General features: G+C 41.6%; 1 protein-coding gene across 1 annotated transcript in view; it reads right to left on the bottom strand.

Moving 5' to 3' along the window:
* The window catches only part of galnt18a (UDP-N-acetyl-alpha-D-galactosamine:polypeptide N-acetylgalactosaminyltransferase 18a), a 315,711-nt gene that overhangs the window by 39,087 nt on the left and 252,317 nt on the right, over positions 1-24,307 (bottom strand). Inside the window, exon 9 of the mRNA XM_050072241.1 lies at positions 13,851-13,946. Coding sequence (XP_049928198.1) covers positions 13,851-13,946 — 96 coding nt within the window. The remainder of the gene's footprint in view (positions 1-13,850; positions 13,947-24,307) is intronic.

Genomic DNA, 24,307 nt, shown 5'->3' with positions numbered 1-24,307 from the left:
TCTGATGACTCTGCTATAGTTGGATGTATCAGCAAGGGTGATGAGGATGAGTACAGGGCTGTTGTGGATAACTTTGTCACATGGTGTGAGCAGAACCATCTGCAGCTCAACGTGGCAAAGACAAAGGAACTGGCTGTGGATCTGAGGAGGACCGAGACACCGGTGACCCCTGTTTCCATCCAGGGGGTCAGTGTGGACATTGTGGAGAGCTATAAGTATCTGGGGGTACACATGTACAATAAATTGGACTGGGCTAAGAACACTGACGCTCTCTACAGGAAGGGCCAGAGCCGTCTCTATTTTCTGAGGCGACTGAAGCTGTGTTCCAGGCAAGTTTCTGAGCCTTTAATTCACCACTTCAAGTCACGACTCACGACTTCATAGCGTTCCAGGCAAGTCACGCCAAACTCTCAAAGCAACATGGCGGACCGTGCGGGGTTTATGTTTGTTTATGATCACTTCTATCACCAAAGGTGCCGGTTCCTTGCCCATTTGAGCGAAACGGAGGAGGAGAAACGGCGCATAAGGTCACAGATGCTATCATACTTTTTATTTTACGTTATCTGTGTGTTTGGAAACATATTTTGTATTAACTAGCTGTTAGAGCGGCAGCCAATAATGCGTTAATATTAGGGTTATTTTTTGTCTTTCTCACCGTGTATCACCTGCATCAACACCGCATACATGGGGCTGCCATTGTTGTTTAGAGGAGTACGGTCATTGGTTTAGAGGGTTGTGTGATGTCAGAAAGCGTAACTGGGGGCGCCGGTGGCTTAGTGGTAGAGCAGGCACCCCATGTACAAGGCTGTTGCCGCAGCGGCCCGGGTTCGACTCCAGCCTGTGGCCCTTTGCTGCATGTCACTCCCCCTCTCTCTCTCCCCACTTCACGCTTGTCTGTCCTATACATTAAAGGCAAAAAATTCACGCTTGTCTGTCCTATACATTAAAGGCAAAAAAGCCCCAAAAAATATCTTTAAAAAAAAAAAAGAAAGCGTAACTGGGAGTACATCGATCTGGTACGAGTTCACGGGTGGGTTAAGTTACGGGTTTGACTGCTGTTGCAGTGCACTTTCACGGGTAGAAGGTTGTAAAAACACGAGTTACGGGTTGCCTGGAACGCGCCATGAGGTCCTTCAACATCTGCCGCACTATGCTCAGGATTTTCTATGAGTCTGTGTTGGCCAGTGCTATCCTCTATGCTGTTGTGTGCTGGGGCAGCAGGCTGAGGGTGGTGGACACTAACAGACTCAACAAACTGATCCACAAGGCCAGTGACGTCGTGGGAACAGAGTGTGACTCTCTGATGGTGGTGTCAGAGAGGAGGATGCTGTCTAAGCTACGAACTATCTTGGACAATGTCTCACACCCACTCCACCATGTGCTGGTCAGGCACAAGAGTACTTTCAGTGGGAGACTCATACCACCAAGATGTACCACTGAGCGCCACAGGAAATCATTCCTGCCTGTGGCCATTAAACTGTACAACTCCTCCCTCTGAGTGGCCCTGAGACTATTTCACCCACTGTCAACATGTGCAATAATTTAACTTGTGCAATAACCCCATTTCACCTTGACTGTATATATTCTGTGTACTATCTATTTAGGTTAGTATATATATATTGTGTAAATAATCTTGTTTAGGTTACAATATATATGTATATATATATATATATATATATATATATATACTTTATTTTTTGTTAATAATCCTGTTTATTTGAACTATATATTTGTAAATACTCTTGTTAAATTTCTTATATTTTCACTTATCTTTCCACTCTTTATACCTTATATAGAGGACTCAATTTCCAAAAATACATTGCAAAAAGTAGTATGCAACCCAAAATGCATTGCACTAATGGTACTGACACAAGAGACAGATGAGAGAGCAGCTTGATTTAAACCTGTTGTACACATTTAATATATGATGATATGTTTAAGTTTGTTTTACCAACAGTCGTACCTGAACAAAAGTGGATTGACAACTTATATTTGTCTAGGGCTTAATGTTACTATACAGAGGAAGGCTAACTGTACATTCACACCAAAAGCTGCCAGAGCTGCAAAATAGCTGAATTTGCTCTAGCAGCGCCGCTGGTAAAATATTTGTGCCAGCGAAATCAGCTCAAGTCGCTCATTCATGATTAGTTATTCCCCCCCAAAGCTGTAAACCTAGGGAAAACACTGTCAGTGGTTTGGGGTCGAGTGCCTACAGTGCGAGTAGTTAAAGTGGAGGTAAGGAGAGCAAATTAATTGCATTCCTGCTAATAACAAGCGTTCCAGAACACAAAGAATAAGTACGTATAAGTACATGTATAAGTACGTGCACTTGTGCGATTCAACATAGAAGAAGACACTCTTGTAATTTGTGCTGCCAAGCTGCGTGGATGTAGCTGCCGTCGGGGCTGGGTTCACAATATCCTCCGGGCCGTGAACAGCACGGGGAATATCATCTGCTGGTGCGGGAGCTGCGGCTGGGTGGGGAGAGGTTCCAGCGCTACTTCAGGCTGAACATAGATCAGTTTGACAGCTTGCTGCTTGTTTTGAAGTAGGAACGAATGTGTGGTAGGAACTAAAAGTTTCTGAGGATGTTCTCTGGGTTCCACTACATTCCAATTGGTTGCTGGTCATTTGCAGCTCAAACGCGTCAAATCAAATCAAATCAAATCAAATCAAATCAACTTTATTTATATGGCACTTTTCATACAACAGTAACACAAAGTGCCTCACAGAGGTTATAGCTAATTTGCATAAAGTTAACCAGTCTTTAATGTTCATTTGCAGCTTAATTTGCCAAACTGCCGCCACTCATCGCTTTTGCAGCTCAAAACGCCTCTAGTCGCCACATGTCCATTGAAAATGAATTAGACCTGTCGCCTTTGCAGCTCTGGCAGCTTTTGGTGCGAACGTACAGTAACGATAGCTAACGTTAGTGAGCTAGATTGCTTTTGGTTGCTACCAGCCATGATTAGTTCCATGATGGCTTAATGCATAATCTTACACATTAAATTCACACGTTACTGCATGACTAACTGGTGAGGCAAACTTCAACCTGCACATTCTCACTCTGATCTTGGGCCCCCTTTTTAAACGCACAGAAGGTGAAGTTTCGTTTTTCATCTTTTCTTGCTGTGTTTGCCGTGCTCTCCTTCATGCAGTTTCTTGTTAAGGAATATTAATTCAGGGTGTTTCACTGGCCATTTCTAGGCATCTATGGGTGGGGCAAGACACTTGCTTTATTCTCGTAAAACTCGTGATTTATTTGAAGCTACCAGGCTAGTCATGTGTCATGCCAATGTGAAAGGACAGCTATTTTCTCTGGTGTCTGACGCTGGAAGTTGCTGACCAAGCACCGGTTTTTCGACAACTTCCGAGTGAGAACAGGTTGGTTCAGCATATCAAATGACAAACAGAAATTTACTTACATTAGTAGGACAGGTTGTAATTGTGCTGCTTCCTCTGACCCAGATCTCCGCTCTATTTTTGTAAGCTGAAAACCATTTCCCTCTGTGGGAATGGAGCTTTTATTTACTTTTATTTCACAGAAGAAAACCCGGTAAATTCTGAAGACAATAAAGCCTCCTTACGATAGCATTTTAAGTCTTGTGTGTGATTTATCTTGGCTTCACACAAGCAGAGGAAATCTCGACTACTCACTAGGCTAATTTCTACAATTTAAAATGCCATAGGCTTGTGCTAATAACATTAGCATGGTATATTTGTGGGGAAAATGTGTTTAGTATAAGTCAGTTGTTTTTTTGGTGAACCTTATGAATTGCAATGGAACCAAATTTTGTAACATTACCTTTGTTTAATGTGGCTGTTGTTCCTGGCTTCATATGAGTAGAGAAAATCTCCGCTAGCCGCAAAGCTAATTTATACAATTTAAAATGTCATAGGCCTGTGCTAATAACGTTAGCATGTTGTATTTTTGGGGGTCAAATGTGTCCAGCAAAGGACAAGTGCTTTGTCTGTGAATCCTGTGAGTAATAATGAAGCCAGTTTGCGTACTTGTTATTTAAATGTTTGCTATTAAGCCATGTGTATGTTAAATGTGTGTTCTGAATCAACTTAACTTTACACCACATCACAGAAACCCCACTGCTGACTAATGTTTTGGAGGTTTAACTGCAGATCTACACAGACACACCACTACAAGTGTATAAATGCTCAAAACGGGGTAGGCTCTTCATAGAGCTGACACACAAGTTTAAATTTGCCTTAACGCTCTCTCCAAAATAGGCCTCCATTGTTGTGCTAATCAAAGAGCCCACCTGAACCCAATTTTTAGTGTCAGCCTCTGAATTGTAAGTGATGTAACTGGTTACAGGTGTTTTCACATGTGCATTCTGGTTGCAGGTGATTCATAATTAAAGGTTGTGGTATTTCAATGGCAGTGTTTTGGAAACAACACACACAGGCGTTAAGTTAATGTGCTTATGGCGTAGCATATTTGATAAATAGGCTACATGATTTAGTGGTGTAAATAATTGGGCATCAAGTACCAGTTTTTGTGTCTTGGCAACTGCAAAAACTGTTACCGCATATCAGTATGCCTTCACTTTACTCCCAATATAACCTCGCAAAGAAGTGAGGACTAGTTAGTGTGTCCTCATTTTGCAAAAGAGTCATACAGGTCCTCACAAAGACAGCAATACAAGGATCACACACACACACACACACACACACACACACACACACACACTCATGAATGCTGTCCTGGTAAATAGCCTCAAAGGTCTAATTTTCAGACTTTATTGATCCAGCCACAAACCAATCTTTTTAGCAGGGCTACACCAATATTGAGGCACAGATCAGATTTCTTTGGCCTGCTTAGTTTGCACTGCAATTTCTCATGATTTTGTCAAATAAATGTTGTCACCCACACACCTCTTGCATTGGCTTGAAATGACCAAATATAATGTAAAGATGGGTTTCCTGTTTATAAACAGTCGAGGTTGAGGCAGAGAACATATTGGTATGATGTTATAATGGCTTATTAGAGACATTTTCAGCATTTACAGATAACACGACATCCTGGAGGTACATTTGTGTGGGCTATTTGATTTTCTACAATGTGATGGTGTGGAGTAACACATACAAAAGCACACTGAGGATGATAAGGATAGTTAACAATGGATTTGACCCTGGGGTTTTCATGCTCGTTTCCTAAAAATAATTTTGTAATGTTCCCGTGGTTATGCCACTCTCTTCATCTGCTGGCCCTGCGGTGTGTCCCTGGCAGAGCAGGGCTGCTATTGTGACTATTGACCTGTTGCACACTTGGTACGTTCCTACTGCCACTTTAGTTTTTATTTGCGACAGTTTAATTTGCACTACTATATTTTATTTGCACTATTTATACTACAGGTTTTTTATTGCACTTTTTATGATTACCTCCTGGGCTAGTGCAACCCTAAGGAGCTTTTATCATTTTAGCCTTACCTGATATGAGAAAGTTGTTGTATCTATTTCATCCAGTAGTCCTGATTGCACTATTATGTTATTCAAATCTGCGCCTTGCGTACTACCTGGTTGTCTTCTGTGTGTCTTGTTTGTATAATGGTTGTAACGGCTATGTAGCTATGTTGCACTATGTGCCCAAGACAAATTTCCTGCTTGGGACAATAAAGTTTATCTTATCTTATCTTATCTTAAAAAAACTGTCTTTTAGAGAGGACACACGTTATGACTGTTGAGCCAGTCATGAATGTGATTTGGGCCTGGCTACTGATAGGACCATGTTGAACTGGGTTTGCTCCTGTCTGGATCAGTTGGTGTTGGGTGTTGGCAGACAGAAATCATGATGTGTGATATGTAAATAAAGTTGATGTAACAACTCTGATCATAAGTCTTCAGATTCAGTCACTGCTAGTTGTCCTAATTAAGATATATTTTGAACACGCTTGATATTTGCAACAGACATTGGTGACTAATGACGTCACTTAAATGTAACCCAAGGGAGACATACTGGTATTGTGTTGAAGTCTGTTCCCCCTTTTAAGTTAGTTTTAAGTTGTATATTGGACAGACATTCAATCCAGACCCAGCAGCCTCGTTCAGTTTCAGTTTCACCCGATGTTGGCATGAGTTTGATAGTGGTGGTTATTTACTGCCATGTGTAAAGAAGTGCTCAACTGAACGTTTGCAAATGAAATCCCTCACTTACACAGATTTCTATCTCTTTCACTTTCTTTCTCTCTCTCATGCTCTTCTGCATATCCTTCCAGGCTTCCCTCCCTCATCTGAAGTGACTGAAAAGGAAATTGAGGAACGTTATGCATCGTTGACATTCAACAGTTCATCAGGTATTCAAAGCCATCACCATCCATCCCGTTGGACATGGACATGTGCACGCAAGCACACACACCCCCACACCCACACACACACACACACACACACACACTGAAATGGATTGGTTCTATTCAGAAGGAAGAGAACCCAGAAGTAATCTAAAGGATTGGGTGAATCAGAATAAAAGGATTTGAAAGGGGAATAAGGACTGGAGGGAATAACATTACAAAAGATACTCCACAGGAATAAAGAATGAAAAGCGATAAAGGCATGATAGAAGACCAGAGGAATATTTCAGCCTTTGATGTTGGCTATGAAACAGTTCCTGCTGCTTTTTGCTCTGCATCCTGGGGCTGCTTATCTCTGAAGTCTCACAACTTTTAAACATGGCATCTTTTGGCATTCACCAGTGATTTCAAGATCAATGAAGCAGCTTTGGTGGTAAAACCAAGTTTGAAATTGTTTTACCATGTGTCAGTTTTGAGCAGGGTTAGTCACAGAGACCTGAAATTTCATTTGACTAATGCCAAGAGACCATTTATGCACAAATGACTGTGAGAGTGAAGCAATACAGGATAGATAATAACTTCCATTTCGTTCTATGTGCAGCGTGATGTATGTATATGCACCTATGATTTTAAAAGCCCAAATATCTTCCGTCTATAAAGTGATTAGTTCCCCTTGCTGATCCGGCACTGTGCAGTAATATTCTGGTACTATCTTGACTTGGCCTCATAAAAGCCCCAAATACCCCTGTTATCTGGAGACATGTTACAGCGCAGTGGGTAAAAAGTCATTTTTCTTTTAAGATGAAATTCCTCCTAAACACGAGTAAACAAATTATGTGTTCATTTGCTCTGCCTTTAATATCTCAAAATAACTCAGCTGCTGCTAAATATCTGTTCACTTACACTAACTGGAGAGGCACATGCTTGGCTTTGAACTAGCTTGGGTCTTAAAATGTGAGTTTTAAAGGTCCAATGTGTAGAATTTAGGGGCATGCGTTGGCTGTAATGGAATATAATGTAATGAGTATGTTTTCTTTAGTGTATAATCACCTGAAAATAAGAATCATTGTGCTTTTGTTACCTTAGAATGAGCCATTTATATCTACATAGGAACTGGGTCCTTGTTTGTGGAGATCATCATGTTGCACTGTAAAGGCCCAAACAGACACGGGCGGACTCCGCGGAGTCCCGGACTAAAAGCGGACGTCCGCAAGCCCTGTGCGCGCAAAGCTCAGATTTTACGACCGCGCGGACTCAGCTCCGTGCACCAGTGTCACACAAAAGACTGCTCGGCATGTATTTTTCACATCGCAGGGATTTTTCACGGACATTTTTACAGGAAACTACAACGTGGAAGTGCGCTCGACTATGGAAGCCCGAATGACTGTGGACATTCCTCGCGGAGTCCGTTCCGCTTATAGTATGCCCAAGTCTGTTTGGGCCTTAATGTTTCTACAGTAGCCCAGAATGGACAAACCAAATGCTGGCTCTAGACAAGGCCATTTGCACATTTGCGTCAGCAATGGTGCTTAGCAGCCCCTCCTTAATGAGAGTGTAGGAGAACACTGTTTTTTAAAACATGAAACTGGGTATTTACCCATTTAAATCACTGAGTCCATTTGTTTTGGAGAGGAAGAGACATCTGCTTGTAATTCGGCTCCCGGTAAAAACCTCCTGAATGTCTGGATCTTAAGTTATCAGATTAAAAAGGTGAGCACACATCAGCATGTGCTGGGCTGTTCGACCCTTTGCGACGCACTGAACAACATAGGAGAAACACTGATTTGTAATGTGAAACTACTTTGTTCAGTTTTTTAACCAATTTTAATCACCTGTTCCGTTTGTTTTGGAAAGGAAGAGACGTCTGCGGATATTTCTACTCACAGTTAAAACCTCCTGAACGATGAACAATGGAGGAATTCTAACATGGAGAAATTTTAGCTGGTTGCAATCTGCAATCCTCACCGCTATATGCCACCAAATCTCCTTAAATCTTACACACTGTTCTATGAGGACACAGTCACCCAGATTTCAATGAATAAGCACCATATAGGCCAGATGAATAAACTGCAAATAGAGTTGCATCATTCTCCATCCCAGAAGGCAGGAATAAAATGGGCCCTCAGGCCTCACTGTGGGCAGTGCCCACAATCTGCTCTGCCACATACTGAATACATTTACCTGCAATCTGTCTGTCCTATCCAAATTTTCACAAGTGTGAAAACTTTCACAAAGTGTCTCAAGCTTTATGCCCAGTTTAAGCAAAACAGCAGCACACTCAGAATGAAACTTCTTATTGTGAATAGAATAAGTTTAAGACCCTTCACTGTGGCCTTGCCTATGTCAATTTCGTGTTTAAATAAATAAATTAAGACACTGAGGGAGATAATGTACTAATACAACTCAATTTCTTTATCAGCACCTGCTGATTGTGCTGTCTCCAGGAGAGAGGAAATATGGAAGGCAAAAAGACAGGAGAGACAGAGAGAAACGCCAGCACAGCTTTTTCAGCAGCTGATGCTGGATTGCTGAGTATGACCCAGATAGAGTTGGATGTTTCTGCCGTCAAGGCGCCGGTCAAAGCTATTAACTTTACTGACAATGGAGGCGAGGCTTGGAGTGTCCTTAGAAAGCTCCTGTAAATGCGGGGCTGGGAATGGAGTGCAATCTAGCTGTAATCATGCAAGCTTCTTAATGGCAGCCGGGATATAATGCAGACAGTGAAACATGAATTCTTAATTTTGTCAAGCTACAGAGCATTTCAAAGTGGTGAAAAGTGGAAATACATAGTCACACTCCCTTGGTGTCTAAAGTGGTTTTCAGTGCCTCCATTAAAGGGGCAATAAGTGCAGCCTCCACTGCCCCTTAGACTGAAATGGCTTTAAAGCTGCAGAAGGCGGATAGAGTTGTTGACTGGCCTCAGTGACTCCAGGGTTACTTTCTCTGATATTTCAGCTGTGAAGGCTGAAGAGTTTAGCTCCACAAGAAAAACAGCACATGACAAAGCAGCATTATTATAGCATAGTGATATATTACCAGCTAGCATTTCCTTCTAGATCTCTGCTCTAATTAGCCAGCGTACTCATTATGGAAATGTGACTTTTTCTTTTATGTAAATTACAGGCCCCCATAGCTCAACATTACTGATGCCAATATATGCAGAGAGTCACTATAATTTCTCAAAACTACTTCACTTTATTGACTAACCATAAACAGTGCAATTTCCTCTTGACTTGGGAATGTTTTAAGCTTCACAAACCAATATTCTTACATAAAATAAAGGTCTGAATGACTATTCATAATCCAAGTCTTTGGCCTTAGCTGTCTGAGGTTCAGTCCCGGCACATAGGCGCTACCTGGGCAGCCTGCCCAGGTAGATCAAATCCAAATTTCAATTTTCACAGCTGGCTGATGGCCAGCAGCAGCAATGGGTCTAAGGGTTCGTTTATGCTCGACGTTAGATATGTATATGGAGACAGACGGAGCCTTCTGACCATAATCTGCATTCCTGTCATCCGCATTTGTGCACGTTTCTGAGAGCTTACAGATACAGATGAAACGGAGTAGCACCACCGGAGATCATGGGGACAGTATAGCGTAGTTCAAGCAAGATATGACCGTAGGAGACAATGAAGACATTTAAATAATGGCAAAATGGAACAATCGGTATCGTAATATACTGTGAGAATAGTGAAAAGAATTCTCCGTCCACTTATTGGGTTGTATATAATGGCTGCACAGACCACTAGCGTCTACAACACTGCCTCCATTTAAAGGTGCATTAATATGACCTCCTCCGCTGTCACTTTGTTTGTTGTTGTGTGAAACTTTTTACTCTGCCCTCTAGTGCCATCTATTAGCTGCCATTAATGCCATCATAAAGGATGCGTGCAAGTATGACAGCAGAGACCTTTACAATGTTTGAAATGGACGGATCTACTTTCATTTGTAAAGGGAGTACAAATGAGCCTTAACCTGTGTAACTGCAATAATATAAAGTTTGCTGGTAGGGGAGTCGGGACGATCTGGATCAGACCCCCAGAGGCTTAATTCGAGTTGCTACAGCTCCACTCTGTGAGCTGCCTCCTGCTCTCCTCAAGGCCAAAATATACCGCCACCAAATGGCGTGCATTAACACAGCTGCCCCAGATATTTTCTGACAACCCTCACACTGCGGTGGCTGAATTCACAAGGAGGGGCAAATAATTCTGAATTTGTTGTAATCAGTGATTCACCAAGTTTATACGTTTCCCCTAATTCAACAACTTACAAAACTCAGTAATTCTTTAAGATAGTCTGGTATTTTCTCCTCAGGTGACAAAGGAGTATATTGAGGCTCGACTTATCTTTAGATTGTGGCCCAACCTCATTGAAACAACAGCACAGTAATGATAAGCCTAGAGAGAACCACTCATATGGATAGATGTGTTCTTAAATGACACTAATCATCAGATGGTCCTGCCTGTGGTGCAGACTGTAACTGATCTTGTTCTTAATAAAAGATTTTTGAATGCAATTGTTTCCTGCCTTCCACTTCCACAGTTCCTTCCAATGAACTTACATTTACAACATTTGGACAAAGGAAGAAGAGCCAGGATCAGAGGGAGATACATTTGATTTCTAACCCATGTTCTTTTATACCAGCTGATAATGTTTATGTGGTTCCTTGTATAAATTTAAAAAACAGAAATGATTTTATATCATAGCCTACCATTAATGTCAGGCCTATTGGCCGAATCTTCACTTGCAGGTTTATGCAAGACACTGTCCAGAGGAACACCCTCTGTTGCTCTGAAAGTGCAACATTATCTATTATGGCGTGTATTCTGCTGTCCGTCTCCATGGTGGAGACTTCCCCTTGAACCCCTCATGTTGCAGGCATCGATCGCCTTGCTGTGGTGAAATGTTTTTTTAAGTCATTTTCATATTGAACCGTTCCTTCTTTATTTCAGTGACAGGTGACTTGGCAATAACAGCACTCATTATTTTTCCCCATTCCTTGGCTTTAGCAGCTCCCCTAATTCCACAGCTAACATGGGCCTTGTTTTTATCAAGTATTCTCACATTTTACTTATTTATGTCTTGCAGAGATCTGGTAACATGGTGACATCAACCTAAAGTAATCCGATATGGCAGGAAGAATGAGTGGTCTGATGATGACAAAAGTTATAAACAAGCTGTATGTATGTATGTACAAATGGACAGACCGGCAGATGGAAAACCCCAAAAGCATAATGCCTCCTGCCACTGCTATCACCAGCTCAGGGGTATAAAAAGCATATAAATATAGCTTGTTCATCAAAAGTACTTGCCGAGGGAGTATCCCCCAGACCCTTTTACAGAGGTTCAGGCTAAACCCTCAATGTCCCCAAATCCTAGAAATGCAGTCCCTCACCATACTCCAGTTTAAACAAAGTGTAAAACTATACAGTTGCTTGTTTTGATAAACTCAAGGAGAATCTTACTATATAATGAGGAAAACTCTGTCTGTGTGTCTGTTCCACGTTTTTCTCCTCACTGACTTGGTCAATTCATGTGAAATTTGGCATGGTGGTAGAGGGTCATGGGAGGATGTGAATGAAGCAATAGTACATCAATTGGCCAAAGGGGGCGCTATAGCAACCGACTGAAGTTGCAAACTTTGAATGGGCATATCTCGTGCCCTTTATGTCGTAGAGACATGAAACTTTGCACAGAGATGCCTCTCCTCATGAGGAACAAATTTGCCTCTAGAACCCATAACTTCTGGTTATAAAGATTTTCCACCATTTTGAATTTTTTGAAAAACACTTAAAATCGATCTCTTCCTAGGAAGTTTGACCGATCTGCATGAAACTCGGTGAACATAATCTAGGGACCAATATCTAAAGTTCCCTCTTGGCAAAAGTTGGAAAACTTACTAAAACTGAGCTTCTATAAGGCAATGAATATTGCGGAGGGCGTGGCTCATCACATAAAGGTGTATAACATCTCAAGGGTTTCACCGATCACCACGCAACTTTGTAGTCATATGACCACACATAATCTGAGGGAACCCCTCCATTATTGACCCCATCAAACAAAATGGGGGCGCTAGAGAGCTAATTTCTTATCTAGCCTAACCGCCATATCGATTTTTACTAAACTTGGTAGATATGTAGAACAGGACGCCTCAAGGTGACTGGAGAAATTCAACTCTAATTGGCAACTGGGTGGCGCTATAACAACAGAAAAATTCTTAAAAATGACTAAAATGCGACCAATCACTGTGGCTCCCCCTGTGGCTGAATGTTGTTTTTTTCTTTTTTCTAATTTTTGGTATGACTAAGTCATGTTATGGTATGCTGTACATAATCATGGAAACTATCAGTGTATCATTCTGTCAGTCAGTCACTCTGTCTGTCCCACGGTTTTCTACTCACTGATGTGGTCAATCTATATGAAACTGCACATAAGCATTGAGGATTGGCATAGGTAGAGCTTTAGCTTGTCAAAGCATTTTAGCACCTTTATTTAATTGTTTTGGTGTTGATGGCCCACAACGCTGCTCTTATCAACATCGTTTCCAGGGACCAGCAGGCTGTTTTCAGAAAAAAGCTCTTATAAACCAACTGTACCCTACCTGCCCAATACTTAACAACATGCAGAATAAGTTATATTAGCAACTAGTGCAGCATTTCACAGCTTAAGTGCCAAATATTTCCCTCAGGCGTTTATAGAGACCAAAACGGATCTCAAAGTTGAGTTACTGTCAGACTGTCATTCATCAGGTAGACACAGACAGAACTCTAAATGAACATAAATGTTGCTGAGTTTCCACTGTATACATAATTTGGCTCATTATTATTCATAAAAAAACTTTTCAGTTATAATATATCAATGAGATGTTTCATAACAATGGAAATAGGTTGATTTTAATTTTAATTTAATTTAATTTTATATACTTTATTAATCCTCCTAAGGGGAAATTCAATTTTTTCACTCCGTTGTCATTAACACACAGGTCCGAAATACACACACATGCACAAACAGGACCTATACATGCACAAAGTGGAGAGATGTCAGAGTGAGGGGGCTGCCTTGGTCAGGCGCCCCGAGCAGTTGGGGGGGTTCAGTGCCTTGCTCAAGGGCACCCCGGCAGTGCCCAGGAGGTGAACTGGCACCTCTCCAGCCACCAGTCCACGCTCCGCATTTGGTCCGGACGGGGACTTGAACCGGCCCGGTTCCCAACCCAAGTCCCTATGGACTGAGCTGAGCTACTGCTGCCCCTGTTATTTCATGCATAACTGTTTAAAACTAGGACAACAAACTGTATGTATTCTAACACAGCCTTTCTGTTTTGTAGAGAATAAAGAGATATCATTCACCCATCTCTGCTACTGCAACTACTAATGCAACTTTATGCAATGGTTACTCTTTTTTAAATCATTCGTTTAAAATAACAGTGAAGTAGTCCAATTATCTACTGCTGACAACCTCTCCTAAGATTCCTCTGTGCTATTAGATATTTTTGTCATGTATTTGAAGAGACTGGATAGAATAGAAAGAATAGAATGAGAGCCCACTGACCTGCGGTGTCATACCATGACAAAGGTACATGATGGGAACATTGTCAGTGTCAGGTCCTTGGTCCAAACACAGGTTGTCTCTCAGACTGTTTTTCAACTGGAAAAAGAAGAGAGATTAAACAAAGTGAGGGGAGGCCGGGTGAAAATGAAAAATTGATATATCCTATATATCTCTAATTATGATGAAACTCTAAACAGATGGGATTTAACAAGCGCACATATGACTTATGACAGCAGAATGCAAAAGAAAACCCCTCTCCCCTACACACATTTAGTCATAAAATCTGCGGCACTATTAAACAAATCACTCTCCTTAACTAACGCAATTTCAGGCTGTCAGTGCTCAACAGCCTGTGATTTTATCACAAAAACATTGGGAAGAAAAAAAAAAAGCAGCTCATCTCCTTTGAAAGGCCTTCATATAAACCACCATGATGTCACCAATTAGTTTGTCTCCTGTTTTTAAGGCCTCAAGTTCATCATTTCAGTGGTCATTTTTTGGAGCCAGAAGTTATTTAGATGAGAGACTGGAGCTGGAGAAATGAGGGGTGGGTCTGAGTCACTGTGGTGACACCTCACAGACAGCCTGTCACTTAAATGACCAAGCACTTGATTATGCATAATTTTAAGACTTAAAATATTGTAAACAGGTGAGTGATATAAAAATTGACCCCCTGTACAGTTGTCATGATTGTAGAAATTAGCGAGAGAGACCAAAACTGTTTTTTTTTGTACCAGGCTGTAAACATGTTTATTTCTGCTGTAAGGTTGGGCATTTTAACATGGGGGTCTATGGGGACTGACTCGCTCCTGGAGCCAGCCTCAAGTGGACATTTGAGGAGCTGCAGTCTTGGCACTTACATCTACAGACTAATAGCAACTACTCTTCAGATTTGTTTGAAGGAATAATTGAATATCTGCGCAAGAATACACATTTGTTTTTTTGTCTGAGAGAGGAATGAAAAGATCAATATCAGTCTGATGTCTGTACACTGAGTTGGGAGTTAAAGTAAGAAAGTAATGAGCCACTTACACTGGATGCAGAGTTGAACAGCTATGCTAGATGCTAAAATCATACCTACCATCAATTGTAAAGCGGTGTGAGTTTTCCATCTTTTTGTTTAACCCATACATAAACAATGTAGAAAAAATAACTTCAGGGTTACTTAAGGGGAATTATTCAGCTCTGAGGCCTTTATACATTGTGGGTGTTTGTTTGGTGAAATTTAATTTTTTTTATTTTCAACTATTCATGTTAGATGTATTGTGGAACTCTATGACAATGGCGCACCTGTTGCAACTGTTGTAAATTTGCATTGCTGCCAGTATGAATATGAAATATTCACAAGTGAGTATTTTGCATTTTTGTGTTGTTTAGTGGTCATGTCCCCATCATGTAAAGGCCTTTAGAGGTGTTAGAAGATCTTTTTGTCTCCCTCGGACAGAGCCAGATCGTTTTTCCAACCGACTTTAGATAAAACCACACCCACTTCTGCATGATGAAAACAGGCTGCCAGATGTCAAGGCCCGATGACTGGCTACTGCTGTGGCATACAGGAAATAGGGTGCTGGCTCAAAGAGGCGTCTTATAACTGGACGCCCTATGAAACGGCATAGCTTCAGCTAGTCCATGGGTTTGAACACTACTTTTTACAAAAAACACTAAAGAACTCTACCCCCTCTCGTCCCTTCCTTGGAGGCAGAATGTTGGCTTTCAATGCCCCTCTACCTCCTTTATTCATCTATGTGTCTTGTTTACCTTGTGAGAATCTGGTTTTAGTAATTAACAGTCGTTGGCTGAATTTATGTTGGTACAGCCATTACAGGGAGATTTTTCAACCAGCTCTCTCATCGCAGTGTGGGCAATGTGTGCAGTATGTGCAGATAAATGGTGTTTGTCTTCACCCCTGTTCCATGAGCACCCAATACTCCCACACACAGATGCATGCTGCAATGACACAGAGCTGGTTGAAAATCTGCAAAAGTTTCCCTTTAACTATCCATATCACTATTTTCCAAGCAACTATTGTAATATTTTGCGGGGATGAACCTTCAGTGGCTGGACTGTCCCCTGACTCCCCACCGGAACAGCAAACTTTCCTGCTTTGCAGTCTCTGAGCAGCAGTGAGAGGCGGAGGACTGCCGGGTACATCCTCGGGTGCCCTATCTAACTAGTAGCAGTGTCTTTTAGTGGCACTGGCTAGCAGAAGGCTGGCAGCCAATTACTGGGCCTTGATGTTTGACAGCCTGCTTTCGTCATGTGGAAGTGGGTGTGGTGTCATCTAAAGTGGGTCGGACAAACAATAAATGCCACCAGGCTAGCTCTCCCCCCGCTTCTAGCTTTTTGCCAAGCTAGGCTGAACACAGTTAGACTCCAGCCCCATAACCACCACAATGACACAAGATTGATATCATTTTTCTCATCTCAGCCCCGAAGCATATTTCAGAAATGTCTAAATATTCCTACATATGTATCCGGTTTCAGTTCTAAATGTGATTTTAAAGTTTCAAAACTTCATATATATGTAGAAGGCAACTAAGTTTGCCTTTCTCTTTCCCCCTGCAACCCCCCCCCCCTCTGTCTTTCTCTCTGTCTCTGCATTATTAATTATTCCATTATGACTGAGTGGTGCACTACACGGCTCTAGTTGTGTGGCTAAAGTGAAGACAAATGGAACCACTGCAGGCTAATTACTGCCTGCCAGGAGAAAGTCATAACAACACTTTGCACTAACCTTCAGCTGTTTTGGGAGCTGCAGAGTAATATTTCAAAAAGGAAAAGCATCTGTACTTTTTGGATGGCATGTTACTCCTTTAATTTGGCTACATCCCACAGAGAATTAATGGCTAATTGTACAATACCCTATATGTTAATTAACACAGGACAATCAATTTTCTCCAGTTTGTCCTTGTTCCTTCAGACAGTACTATAAAGGGTCATGTAAGTATATTCTAAAGGAAATTTCAGGTTTATTTCAACTTTATGATTTTGGTTCTTTTTGTATTGTTAAGTTAAAAAAAAACAGCTTGGAGAACCCTTCACTCTAAAAATATTTATCTGAGAAAAGAACATAAAAAGAATCTGATTTGGGAACTCTGTGGCATATACAAATCTTGTATCTGCGTGGCCGATGAGTCTTTTCCATCAATGTCTCTGTCTGCAGATTGTGTCAGGCAGTTTGAAGAGAAGGTCAAATGTCACAAGTGCCGCTTGAAGTGAATGGGAAGAAGTCTGCTATGAAAAAATGATGACGTGTTGGTTCTCATGCTCCAGTTAGAATGAAAGACATGGTACCACTTTTGAAAATCACTGCAATTTTCTTCTAGACACTCTTTTAGGCCAAGTCTGAAATTCAAAATCAAACAAAGTCAGTTCTGGTTTGGAACAGTGGTCAGAGTTGGCCTGGATTACATTTGTGGTGTTTGAATGACTTCAGCTGTAATGTTTTCAATGTGACCAACTCGGTTATTGCTAGTTATTTCAAATGTTTGATCTGAACTTACAAGTTCATTTACTTTGGCTGTGTTGTAGTAGAGCAAAGGTTTATCTCTGACATTTATGCCTCATTTCCACTGCATGGATTGGCTCAACTCAACTCACTTTTGGCACCAGGTACTTTTCTCTGTTCGTTTTCCACTGCTGATAACACTCCATCAGTGAAGGTGGGATTCTTGGCTAATTGCTAAAGCAAAGCTGTGTGAAACTGCCATGACATCATCATCAACAGGACATCATTTTCAGCATGACACTTGCTGAATCATTTTAAAGTCAAGCACACAGAGAAACACCTGCTTTTTGTAAATTGTACAGTTCTGTGGGCTGCCATTTTTTGAAAAAAATCTGGGTCAAGTGAATAAAAACAAATAACAGTTGCTATTGTGGTAGCTTGACTATTTAAACATGGTGGGTTTGTGCAGGATGTCTAGCAAGTGATGATTCTCTCTGATCAATCAGTAGTCTGCAGTGTTGTAACTCCACTTTCTACAACAGGGATGGCAATTGATAGAATTTTATTGATATCAATGCCATTATCGATTCTGCTTATCGATCCGATTCTTTATCGATTCCCTCATCGATTCCTCCTGTGAATTTTCTGTGTAGAAAAAGTAGACCTTACAGGTTTTCAATTTTTATTGAGTTTCTATTCTAAACAAGAGATAAGTGCTTGTGTAAGTAAACAAATATGAAATTGGTCACTGGATCCTAGATCTCTGGACATATAAAAAAAATAAAAATAAATTAAAATCTCTGTCCTACATGGTCACTGGATCCTAGATCTCTGTTGAGGCATTTTGCCCGTGGACGTGGAGCTGGGGGAGCGACACTGCAGGCAGCAGAAATACTCAGTCCACCGCTATTGTCTAAAATGGAACAAATGAAAAAATATTTGTACAGCATTTGTTTTCATCTACGTCAATTAAGTTACAGAATCTTCCATTGAATGTGTAGTGCTATCGATAACAAGGTAGAGGACATCACTGGCACTGCTCTGCTGAGACTTTGCTGCAGCTGCACTCGTTGACCGGAGATTGTCGAACACATGGCACTCTTGATATTTAATGCCATGTGACGACAAATGCTTCAGCATGTTGGTGGTGTTTCCGCCCTTGCATGTAATTATGGTGCTGCATAAATTGCACGTTAGAGTCTTTTTTGGTTAAGTGAAGCCACGCTTTCGACCGCTTCTGTCTGTCCGCCATTACGTCTTCTTTGTTGTTGAACGTGCTGCTGACTGACGAGCGTGACGTGCATCATCTACGTAAAAATTCGGCATAATGAAAATAATCGATAAGGGAATCGTTAAGCATAAAGGCTAATGATGTCGATGAATTGAACCAGTTGGAACCGGTTCTTAACGGGAACCGGTTCTCAATTCCCATCCCTACGCCTGGAACTTCCAGCGAAATGGTACCAAACTAGAAATCCTGCCCCGTGGCACCAGTCAAGTTGCACTTACATTTTACATCCATGTCTGTGAAAACATGGATGCTTCACACACATGCTCACCCCTGTAGCAGATCTATACAGTCAGCACAGTTTCAATATTAGTGTCATCAGTTTACAGTAGTATATGACCAAATGTCTCCCCTTCTGTTCCTGAGATATAACGTTGAATAATTGTATTATAATTGAATTTTTTGCAGAACATTATGATGTCACAGTGAAGTTGACCTTTGATATTTTTTTTAGACATTTGTGTGAAATGAATCATAATCAGCGTATGAATTCTTGAGCTACGTCCAACAACATGTTTTATGAGGGTACAGTGACCCTGACCTTTGACCTTAAAGCACCAAATTCTTATCAGTTCATAGTTGAGTCCAAATGGATGTTTGTATCAAATTTGAGGAAATTCCCTCAAGGCATTCTTGAGATATTGCGTTCATGAGAATGGGACAGACTGATGGACGACGGAAACATAATGCCTCTGGCCACGGCTATCACTGACGCAGAGGCATAAAAAGTACCAGGTACTATCCATAACTTTTAGCTACTAGCTGGTGACAATAGTTGAGCATTTAGCAGTGAAAGAGTCAGATGTTTGCCTTGGTGGAGCTGGTGGAGGCCAAAAACAGAGCTGAAAGGAGGAGGTTAAATATAATTTACATTCACCAGGTGGCAGAAACATGACTCCAAAGGTGTTTACAGACCTGACAGTTCTAAGGACTACTACCTGAGAGGAACTGCCCACTGGGGAGCTCCCCTGAGAGCTACATACCTTCAAGGACATTTTTTCTGTTTGCCTTCACACCACCAATAAGAACGTACTGTAAGCTAGTCAGCAGTTGGTATAGCAACACCTCTTTCATTGTTAAGAGTCAAAATCGCGTTGTATTTCCACCAGTGAACATGCTTAGTAAAATCTGGACTTCACCGTCAGTTCATTTGTTTGTGTTTTCTACTATTTTTTTGTTACAAGCTGTTGTTGGTGTTTTGTGTTGTCTGTTGTTAACACGTCTAACGATTTTAAAAATGGTGGTTGCCAGTACTGCACTGGCTGCGTCTGACCAACGCACACTTATTTCTTGACCAGTCATCAAACACTTACATCATTCATGGTTCCACTTATGCTGGGAAAGTACCTACTCTGAAATAGGAGCTAAAAAAAGCGCTTAAAACAACATTTTAAGAATGATTGTTCCTAGTTCTTGTGGTGTGGACACAGGCAATGTACAGTTGGCATACAGTCTCTTTCAAAATAAACGCACTACATCGGTACAACACTGCAAATTATTTTTTTTCTTCAGCAACAAATGCACATGGTTAGGTTTAGGCAACAAAAGCACGTAGTTGGGTTTGGGAAAAAGAACAGAGTTTGGCTTTACAATCCTACGAAAAGCGAACACTAGCCTCCCGAGTGAATGTCAGTGGTTGTTGGACCCATCCACCAATGCTCCCACCTGCCCTACATGAACTTTTGTCCCCTTAACTTATATTGTTGTCCCACTGCATTTCCCACTGACGCTGCCAGGTGCCATTACACAATAACAACGATCGGTCGCACATCTTGTTGACGAGGATGTTTTTTTCTTGTGGGTGTCTGATGCCGGAAGTCACTGCCCAAGCACCTGTATTTGACAACTTCGGAGTAAGACCGGGGTTGTCTACTGTGTGTGTAAAACCAAATGTTTGCTAACACTAATTTATAAAGTGCTGATGTCAGTGTTGTGTTTAATGTCTTTCTGCCACTTCCAATTGGCTAAAAAATATGACAGGTTTAATTTTTACCACCAACTACAGGCCACACAAAATACAAAATGACTTTAATACAAGCAAAAGTAATCCATTAAACATTACCAAGTTTCTCTTAATTACAGTTTTCAAGTTATTCCAATCAAGTCAGGAGGTTTGTTCTGTACCTTAAAAAAATTATGCTTGGCCACTAGGATACAAAAGAACTCTAAAATAAGCTGACAGACAGGCTGTCAGTTACTGCTTGCATTACCAAAAAGTTGCCTACCGAAGCATCCTTCCAACAGCAATGTTATCATTCCATTGGAGTCATATTTCTAGCCACTTGATTGATGTTAGTCCAATGCTCTCGGGCATTTTTTGCCCTCTTTTTGTCTTCACTCCTGAGAATGATGTTCATTGGCTTTGTGTGTGTGCTGTGTGGTGCTGGGGGCCAGAGTACAGTAGGTTTATCAGAGCTTTTCCTGAAAACAGCTGTTGTCCTGCTGCTGGAAACAAGGTGATGACAGCCGTAACAGTAATACCAAACCGTATGTGCTGTAAAACCAAAACCATGAAATAAAAGAGGCTAAAAAGTTTGGTAGAGCTTCAGAGGTGGGTAATAATTATCTGTGGATTTGTCACTGCTGGGGACCCCTGATCAATTCATTTTTCTTAGTGTTAAGGTGAAAATAATCACTAATGCATTATTAATAACAGCTCCAGCAATATTGTTAAGAAGATTGGTGTTATTTCAGTGAAAGCACTTACTTGAATGCACATTCAGAAAGACTGAATGTGGCTTTGAAATGTTCAGGATCTGTTGCTGTAGAGTCTCACGTTTTACACCTTTACTTCCAAAGCATTGTAAATATTCTGTGGTGGCCACCTTAAGTCTGCCATTCAAGTGACCTTTAAAAGAGCTGGTTTGAATAGAAATGCCTGTTTATCTATTCAACCTCTGTGTGCGGAGCCTGGGCCTCCCTTACCATTCCTCATAAACGACAGCAAACATACAAACATTAATTTTCAAAGATGAATGAAAAGGCTTATTGGCTGCTTCTCCGCTGGGTCCAGACTCATACTAAACTGAGTCCCAAATGTGAAATATTCAAAGTTTATGATGAATGAACAGGAGGGGGAAAAGACTGTTGAATACTTGGTCTCATCAAAGTTGTCCCACTGTCCCTGTTTGGATAGATGGCTGACTACGTCTCTCCCTCAGTTCACCTGCTGCATCCCTCCACCTCTACACGCTCCTCTGCAGTCACATCACATACACTCCTGTGGGGGCTTCTGCACTGTTCCTGATCCACTATTGAGGGCCGACCTGAGCTTTCTATTTCACAATATCTCAAGTTGCTGTCACACTTATTACAGTGGTTCAATAATCTGATACTTTATTGATCGCCAGGGGGAATTTCTCTTTCCTCTTGCCCCATTTCACAAAGAGGGTCAGGCTCAGCTACACAGCAGCAGTCCTGGAGCTGGTGGGGATTTAGTATCTTGCTCAAGGGCACAACAGCAAGGTGAGAGGTTGTCAAAACAAAAGCTCGAAGTCTGGTCTTTCAGTTAAAGGACACTCTGGGCAGCCCTGCTGTCCAAAAACATCCAGAGCTCTGACTACCGTTGCATCCCTGTCTCCTGGAAATTATGCTGATCTTCTTTTGCCCTTTCTCACTTTGAGGGACAGGTAACAATTGCTTGGATTATATTCAGTGATGACTCAATGAGTTATATACATGTATGTATGTATGTATATATTGTACATTATTTTCACAACAAATTGGTGCAGATTGATTAACCACGTTGCAGGAAATTAAGTGATGTCTGCTCAAAGAGGAGTGCCAGAACCCCTCTTGAGTATGTGTCTCCTCAAATGTTGAAAGAAACCTACACCTGTGTATCACATAATACATATATATGACTTATATTTGCCGGTCTGAGCCAAAATGCCTGGCCAACTTTTTGTCCCAGTACACCTCTGCACCAACCTGATGTCAAACTGGTGAAACAAGTTCAGGTCACTGTGAATGTCTTCTGTTGAAAACAGCTTGACAAATATTAGTATAAACCCCTTCTTGGTCAATATTTAGACAGTGTGAGGCAGTGCATTCCTCCAGCCTTTTGTTTCATGTTAAATTAGAGATGAGTGTGTAAACAACATCCACAGATGGTGTCACACTAGAATACTTGTACACTCTCCAACTGCTATCTCCTGTGAGAGTTTGTTTTTGTCAAATATGTAAACTTCATATCGAAATCTCTCAGATGTCACTGTGGCAACGCTTTCATCTAACGCATTCAAAGCCGAGCCCCCGCACATGCTCAGTAGTGTCAACAAATAACTGAATCCAGCTTGCACTGTGATTGAAGTGTTTATTGAACAACAAACACAAGAGGTGACACGGAAGCTGTTTTCAGAGCTCGAGACTCAGCTGCCGCTACTAATGTCTGAAACATGCCCCCCCCCCCCCATCAATTCATAACATCTTTTTCCTCTTCAGTGACACACTTGAAGTCATACAGAGTCAATAAAGCTGAAAGAATAAGACCTCTTCAGCCTGAAGGAAATAGGTTGTGTGGTGATTATTTTCAGCATGCACTCAGGCTCACAGAAGACAGATGACTCAAACTATTTCTGTACTCGTGTTGTAAGTTTAAAAGGTTAAAATGAGACTGCAATCAAAAACCAGAATCAAAAAATGAAATTAATAAATGATTAGTACTTGGACTCAGCTGAGGACTACTCATTTTTCTTCCTCTATCAGCAGGGGCAGTTAGGGCGGTGGGATAATTCTGCTCAGCTTTCAACAGATTACTGTCATTTTTCAATTATGCAAAGTCCTCCCACAGACGTTAGCTGAAGAGAGGAATAGCCATGCAGAAATTAAGTGGCGAAAAAAGGTTCACCCTTTCAATACCCCGCTGCTGTCATCTGAAGTGAGCTCTCGGAGCAGAGAAGCATATATGACGTGTTGTGCAGGCAATTAGACTCAGCATTAATGGAAAAGTTTTACAGCTTGAAATACTTGGAAAAGTAAGGTTTTAATGGAAATGTGTAGTCATGATGAGGGGTGCTATTTCAGAGCTATTTTGGTGCTTATCACGTTACCATAACTGAGCAATTTTTGTATGATTTCTGTTATGTCTGAAGACGTTCAGTATTGTGTTCCTGTGCCTTGAAGTTTTCACTGCACTGTGTACAGTGTGCCGTAAAGTGGGGTGTCGTGAGTTCAGTAATGGCGCATAGACGAAGCTACACGGAGTGGTTTTTGTTTCCATCCAAACACAATATACCACCGCCGCCACCTTTCCTGCCGGTTCCCGGCGACCCAGCCGTCCCGTGGAACTGATGGCTGCCCGCGTTTGAGGATTATTTGCTTGCTTTGGGACACACGGACTTAGCGGAGCCTAGGAAGTGCGCGCTCCTGCGCCATTGTCTCGGGCAAGAGGGACAGCGGATCCTTGCCACGGTCACGCTGTCAGATGATAAGTATGCCACAGCCACGGCCGCCTTGCAAGCTCACTTCAGCTCCGGCAGAAGCCGGCGGATGCACCGGTTTGAGTTTCGTCAGAGAGTTCAGAGGCCGGGTGAGACCGTCGCCCATTTTGTATCAACATTATGTGAGTTGGCGAGACTGTGTGATTTTGGGGCTTTAGAGGATGGACTCATAGTGGACCAGTTAATAGAGAAAACTTCCTGTAACCAACTGAGAGAGAGACTTTTATTAGAGCCAGACTCCATGACACTCGCGGATGCTCTGGTAATTGGGAGGCAGCTT

The sequence above is a fragment of the Epinephelus moara genome, chromosome 20 (genome assembly GCF_006386435.1).
Source record: "Epinephelus moara isolate mb chromosome 20, YSFRI_EMoa_1.0, whole genome shotgun sequence".
Lineage (NCBI taxonomy): Eukaryota > Metazoa > Chordata > Actinopteri > Perciformes > Serranidae > Epinephelus > Epinephelus moara.
This window is presented reverse-complemented; position numbering and strand designations above follow the sequence as displayed.